At 39.6% G+C, this 7,500-nt stretch overlaps 1 protein-coding gene across 1 annotated transcript in view; it reads right to left on the bottom strand.

The window, feature by feature from the left end:
* Positions 1–7,500, bottom strand: part of LOC143019044 (transcription factor RFX4-like) — a 165,327-nt gene that overhangs the window by 8,870 nt on the left and 148,957 nt on the right. Inside the window, exons 9-11 of the mRNA XM_076174745.1 lie at positions 6,445–6,657; positions 5,091–5,246; positions 3,227–3,409 (exon numbers count right to left, since the gene is read on the bottom strand). Coding sequence (XP_076030860.1) covers positions 3,227–3,409; positions 5,091–5,246; positions 6,445–6,657 — 552 coding nt within the window. The remainder of the gene's footprint in view (positions 1–3,226; positions 3,410–5,090; positions 5,247–6,444; positions 6,658–7,500) is intronic.

The following is a 7,500-nucleotide window of genomic DNA, read 5'->3' as shown; positions in this document are numbered from 1 at the left end:
TTTTTTTTTTTTTTTTTTACTATACAGTAAAAAGTTAAGAATGATGCTCGATTGCCGTCGATCGAGAAATATATACCCTAAGATAATCTGACGCTATGGGCCTAACGGTCATCTTGGGTGGGGGGTCTGAAGGGGGTTGAGGGATTGGGTGAGAATTGGAGGAGGATAGGGTCACTTGACGCGATGGTGTCGCAGGGATGAGAAAAGGGTGGAGGGGAGGAGGGTTTGGTGCACGGAAGAGGAATTTGTCACTGAATAAGCTAATGTTAGATACCATGTTTGATTGAATATTAATAATATTTTTTTTCTCTTGCGTACATTGCTTCAAAAATTTTAAGTTTGGGGTCTTCTCTGCTAGCAGATATTTTTTTTACTTTAACTAAGTTCTCCCGGTTGGCAACTAGGTGAGCCTGAGGAGGTGTCCTTCCTTGTGTCCCATCATTTTATAAATCCCTGCCTCTTTCTATAGTGTGACTGAAAATTTGCATATCATTTCTCCATATATCCCCGACACTTATTCTTTAAAATCTACTGATGAGTTTATTTATATCATATGCATTGATAAACCTGATGGTTTTTTAGCTTTGTTGGATGCTGTCAGTTTATTCTCTGATGCTCCAGTTCTTAGAACTATTGATATTATTCTCCATTATGTCTACAAACACCATTCTCAGACATATCACGGAAGAGATACTGAAACCGAGGCCCCCTTTAAGTGTTCAGAAGGGAAATTATAAATCCAACATGAAGGGATAGCAATGGGATCCCCCTCGGAGTCCTCTTTGCTCAAACCTTCATTTCATCGGTCGAGAAATCAGTGTTCCAGGACGAGGACGTCAACCGCAACTCTACTGCAGATACATCGACATCTTTGTATATATGCGGTCCGACGCCTTACTTGAGAAACTTAGACTTCGCCTCCAGGAAATATCAGGCTTAAGTTTCACGACTGAATTGAATAAGGATGGTAAATTCCCGTTCCTGGATGATTTAGTGGATTCTTCTTCGGGGGAATTTGCCACCAGTGTTTATAGAAAACCTACTAACACGGACAAATGCCTTAACGATAAAAGTGAATGCTCAGACAATCACAATCGTAGTGCTATCAGAGCTTACGTTCATAAAGCTATCAAAGTGTGCTCTACATGGCAGTCGCTACACCCAGAATTGAAACACGTGAGCCAAAGTTTAGCGAATAATGGATTTTCTAACAGTGACTTTGATCTAGTGTGTAATAAAGTATTGTGATCATCTTTCCCCCCAAAAATATCCCAAGTCTCAATACATCAATATCTATTATCATAACATCTTCACAGAGGCATTTAAAAAGATGAAAAATCAATAATAGACATTATTACTAAGAACTCCCAACCTACCACTAAAGGAAGACCAATCCTTGTGGTGGTATACTATTCTAATCCTAAAAATAGTTCTATGATAAAAAATATCCTGACTTACAAAAGTGAGACTATCTATAAAACTAATGTAGTGTACGAGTTTGTGTTTAACTGAGGAATGTGCACCTCGCATCTCTAGCTACATTGGACATACCAGATGGAGTATTAGTAGGCGAATCTCCATGCACTTGCAAAACGGGGCTATTAAACAATACTTACAAAGTTATCATCACCTAGTTGTCAACCGGAAGAGCTTAATTAAGGGCACAAAAATTATTGTAAGCGGTAAATGACCCACGCAAACTCAAAATTTTAGAAGAAATGTACATAGAGAAAAAATATATCAACATTCAATCAAACATGGTCTCTAGCATGAGATTGCTTAATGATCAATTCCTCTCTCGTGCGCCAAACCCTCCTCCTCTTCACCCCCGTCCCCTCCATCCCTGCGACATCATCGCGTCAGGTGACCCAGTCCTACTCCACTTCTTACGCAATCCCTCAATCCCCCTTAGGTCTTCTTAGGGTATTTATTTCTCGTTCGACTGCAATTGAACGTAATTCTTATTTTTCCCTTTATAATAAGTAATTTTACCTATTATGTTGCATCATTATAACATCTTTAAATTTTATGTTCATACTTGTAGGCTTGCACGTCAGTATTTTCCAGACTTTTCCTGAAGATGTCTCTATATAGAAGAAACTTTGAGTAAGATAATAAATGAATGTTTTTGGTGAACTCATCTTTGCTCAACGTCCCCCAATGTACTTAGAAACCTAGAGAATGCTAATAAGATCACCAACTATCAAAATGCTGTCGACTTCAATACTACTTGTATACAAGAGAATCTGCTCCCATATTTTCCAAATATGTAAGAATATATATATACATATATATATATATATATATATATATATATACATATGTACATGTATATGTATACATACACACACACACACACGCATATATATATATATATATACAGTATATATATATATTCATATGTATGTATAAATATATGTTTATGTATCACAACAAAGTAATGTCGGAACACAGTAAAATTAGATTTAAAACCCCCTTTCGGAAAAGAAGAGACGAAAGTAAAAGTTCCGTATATTTCGATCACTATCTGTGATCCTCTTCAGCAGACTGAATACAGAGTTAAAAAGACATTTATGTATACAAAGTTGTGAGGTAATTATATAGGAACCAGGGGAGGACTGAGGTCACGTGACCAACGCTACGCGGATATTATTGGATTTTATCCACTGTTAGTATGGATGGTAACAGTCTGCTAACTGCTAAGGTGGTGATGCAGTCAGGAGACTATTGGCCATTTGATATATAGTAATTAGGAAAATATTTTATCAATGAAAATTCAATTATTTTCCTTCTGAAACTACATTTTGACTTGTAAATAATTTCAGCATCGTCCCAACCTATGCGGTGGTCTTTATTGGCATTGCCAATCCAGCAATGTCCGCGTAGCATCGGTCACGTGACTTGAGTCCTCCCCTGGTTCCTACATAATTACCTCACATCGTTGTATATGTACATGTCTTTTCAACTCTGTATTCAGTCTGCTGAAGAGGGTCACAGATAGTGCTCGAAATATACGGAACTCTTTACTTTCGTCGCTTCTTTTCAGAAAGTGGGTTTTAAATATAATATATATATATATATATATATATATATATATATATAAAATATATACATACATATATATTTACATATATTTATATACTTATATGTATTTATGTACACATACATACATATATTTATTTACAAAAAAAGAAGTAAGTCACTGGATCAGAAGCCTTTCTTTTACCTAAGAACGAATTAGGCGTCGAAGAGGTGTGAAGGTTGTGGGCGTGCTGGGAGTTCGGGGAGACCCCGGGCGTGGCCGTGGGTGTGATCGGGCCTTGACCCGCCAGCAAAGTCGACGAGGACCCTCCCATCCCGCTCCCCATCAGGAAGGTCAAGCTGTGAAGGGCGTCCTCGCTCTCAGGATCTGAGAACATAGATGAGTCCAATATTGAAGATCGACAGCAGAACTATAGGGCACTTTTGTTACCTTGAAACGTTGTTAAGAGTTTATTGCTTGAAACCCGTCACCTGAGTGAAATCTTTTGACTTATCCATTCCATCTGACCATCTCCCAATGAGTCATACGTGCTTTATCTTTGGCTAGCACAAGTTGTTTTGTTGAGAGCAACCCCTCCACAGTAAGCGCTGACGTACAGAAAAACTAAAATGTAGCGATGCGACGACACCAATTTTTTAAACTATTCCTATACAATTCACGTTACTACTCTATACTTCCGATTCCAATGAATGATTAATGAATGTATTTTGTCCCTTAAGCGTTTCCCAAACCAACTGCAGGGCCTAGAAATAACCATGAATTATGATTACTGCAGGTATCTGAATCGTACTTGTATTGGAATCAGAAGTTTAGAATAGTATCGGGACTCGTATCACAATCGTTAACATTTTTGTATCATCCCATCTTTACTAAAATGGCTGTCTTTATTTTTTATTCTAGCTAACGTCTAATAGTTCTATTCAATTGATAATATTAAATTCACTGAAAGGGAGCTAAGCAAGACCCAATTATTCCTTTAGACCATGGGATTCCTTTATAAGTTTTATCCCGGCTAAATCATATCGATGTCATTCATCTCATATAAGATCCCAGGTCTGAGAGGAACGCATTCAATTTATTTCAGGCAGGTGAGGGGAATACGCCAGTAGGTGCTTAGTAGCAACAAAATCCGTCACCTTTACCATTTGTGCTTGGACAGCCTGAGGATCGAACCTAGTTCTACGTAGTTACAGATCGAGTTTGAAATTCGACGCAAAAGAAACATCATGTGAGGACGGAGGCTCTATTAGCACGACGAGGGAGCAATTGTCCTTGTGTAGAAATCTGTGTACCACGACTATGTACTTGATAATAAAGCTGTAATAAGCTAAACTAATAAAGTCTACTTCCTCACAAGACGTTCCTTTTGATAGACTTGTCGACAACTGCCAGTTACATACACATACTCGACCCAACATAGTTGCATAAAGATTTGATGGACAAATAAATTAGTCTCTGTCGGGAATCGCTAAGATTTGAAGATCTCCAATATTTAGAGAACAAACGCGTTTCGAAAATTAACATAAATAGAAAGTGCCTCACTATATGTGTCGGAACCTTGCGTTCCAAATATTATGTATTTCCGAATTTTAGAGGAAACCATTTGTATATACTATATGAACTACTGTCACTAAGTACTTCGATGCGTGTAAAAACATAAAAACATAAGAATGAGGGAACTGCAAGAGACCATAAGGTCTACACTAGACAGTTCCATTTCCACTACCACCTGTTATCCCTATTCATAAATAATAATCACTTCATCATTCTATTTGTTAACTACTATTATTGGTAAACCAGTTCTTGCCTCTTAAATCTAACTTTGTCCAATTTAAACCCATTAGTACAGTCCTGCCCTGCTGTATTAATTTGATGACCTTGCCTGTATCCCTCTTGTTAAAACCCTTGACCCATTTGAATACCTCTATCAGATCACCCATTACCCTTCGTTTTTCCCGAGAGTGTAAGTTAAAGTGCCTAAGTCGGTCTTCATATAGTAAATTTCTAAGTTGACACTACATTTCGACGCGTGTGTATCTTGCCTTACCATGCATTTCTCCTCCGAAACCTGGATCTGAGCAGTCTGGCGCTGTGTCCGTCGCTATGTTGGTGAGGAGTTCGCGAGCTTTTTCTTCGGCGTAGAGCGACTCGACCAAGTACAAGACGTAGTCGTCAAACATGAGGTGCAGGAGGTGGAAGGAACCTGCCGAGAGAGCCGAGTCCGTGGCAGAGAGAACAAGAAAAGTTAGTTTCGAAGCATAAAATTACTAATAGTTACATTTCATATTCCCTTCTTGCACATGCGTTAGGTGGTCTGGCCACGCTCTTTTTTAAGAGAGATAGATAGATGGATGGAGAGAAAGAGAGAGAGAGAGAGAGAGAGAGAGAGAGAGCAGGTGAAAGTAACCCGCTGACGCAAGCCCAGCAGCATCACTGGAAAAAATAAAAAATAAGAAATAAATAAATAAATAAATAAATAAAGGAATAAAGGAATAAATTAATAAATAAATAAATAAGTAAATAAATAAATAAATATAAGATAAAGATTGTCTTTAAAAGTTATTCCCAGTGCAAATTTTCAATCCTCCCCCCTAGCCGTGAGATGCCCAGTATACTCGTACTTTGCAGAACACCTTTTCTTACAAGAAAAAGAGAAAACAGGCTCATAGAACCTAATATAAAATACCCGAATATTTTCGGCGACAAAAGATGAGGAAAAAGTTCATTTGGAAACAAGAAGTAACCCCAAGTTATAACAGCAACCCCCAACACATATACTGAGGTCCGGGTTCGATTCCAGCCCAGGGCTGAAAGAATTTCAGTATCACTTTGCTGCGAGGTGTTACTCCAACTCTTGTGGGCGGGAAGTTTGGGGGGGGTGCGTGTAAGGTCACAGTATTACCCATAAATCGGTCATACAAGCTCTGAGCTCTCATCAGGGAGTTTAATAACTGTCGATCACGAATTCAACACATGATCCAAGACCATGGTGACTGATAAATCACACACATACACACAAACACCACCACCCTGACTACAAGGCTCGTTTCACACGTATCGAGTTTTCGCCGTGCGGCGTCCATATCACGACGTTGTACTTTCAAATAACCACAGGTGTCTATGGACGTTTTCACACGTCACACTACGTGTAAAGGCGTCCATAGACACCCAGGGTTATTTGAGAGCACGACTTCGTGTCATGGACGGCGCGCGGCGAAAACTCGATACGTATGGAAAGACACTTAACTTGTTCAGTATGGATATGCTGAGGTGTTTTAACAGAGAGGAGATCCATTTTGAGGTGAGTTGTTTGAAACCCCTTTCCGAAGCTCTGAGCATGTACCCCTGCCATCCTCAACTATTCCACAACTCCCCTCTAAGAAAAATATCTGTATACATACCGAAGCTGGGAGACGAGTGGAGGGTCATGTCCCGGATGACCCGCGTGCCAAAACAAGACCACATGAGAAGGAAGGTTCTCGCCACCTTGTGGATGGGTGCTTTGGCTCTCCTCGAGGCCAGAAGGACGCACCTTTCCACCATCGACTCGAGCCACTCGCTGTAGGCCTCCAGAGGAGCTCCCTCCTCCAAGAGACGTTCGAACTCGCCGTATACTGAAGGATATATATGGGGAGGGGTTACCTCGTACGTATACAAATATGGTTGTTGTTGTTGTTTTTTTGCAATTTACTTTAATTTTTGTTTTTATTTTATTCTATTCCATTTGTAGTCAACCTGTAGATTACAGGGTTCCACTGTAATTCTATTTCCATTTTCTTTGGCAGTCTTATTCTGATAAGCTAAAGACAGGAAACACTTGCATGGTTTCAGTCGCATACAAAATAATTTAACCATTTTGCTAGGCAGGAGAATTTCCATAGTCTGAATGAAATCACCTAGCACAACAACAATTAATGCATTAATCATGATTAGCAGAAAGAATTGAAGACAATACAAGGAGCAAACTGAAAAGTCGCCATTTACAGAAAGACAACGTCAAGAATGAGGTGAATCAACCTCAATATTTTTCTCAATATATATATATGTGTGTGTGTGTGTGTGTGTGTGTGTGTGTGTGTGTGTGTGTGTGTGTGTGTATGTGTGTGAGTGTGTAGGTCTGCGTGTGTGTAGGTCTGCGTGTGTGTAGGTCTGCGTGTGTGTAGTTGTGCGTGTGCGTGTGTGTGTGTGTGCGTGTGTTCTAACTAGTATGCCACACATATTCCATGTAGCTGACTCAGGGCAAAACAAGGTCATGTTGGGCCGAGAGCCCGTATTCTCTCGAGTCCGTCCCTGAATTCGATGAAATCGTTAGATATGAGCTGGGAGAAACTAAATATATAAAGAGAATCACCGTGCTGAAGAGGTTATGTCTTCGTCTTATGCTCTGTCGCGGGCCTTAATCTGCGATCGTCACCCAGAAGTGAGTCGCGGGAAGTTTACAAAAGAAACATGGGAAA

This window comes from Oratosquilla oratoria, chromosome 36 (genome assembly GCF_046742065.1).
Source record: "Oratosquilla oratoria isolate Oo_2021 chromosome 36, ASM4674206v1, whole genome shotgun sequence".
Lineage (NCBI taxonomy): Eukaryota > Metazoa > Arthropoda > Malacostraca > Stomatopoda > Squillidae > Oratosquilla > Oratosquilla oratoria.
This window is presented reverse-complemented; position numbering and strand designations above follow the sequence as displayed.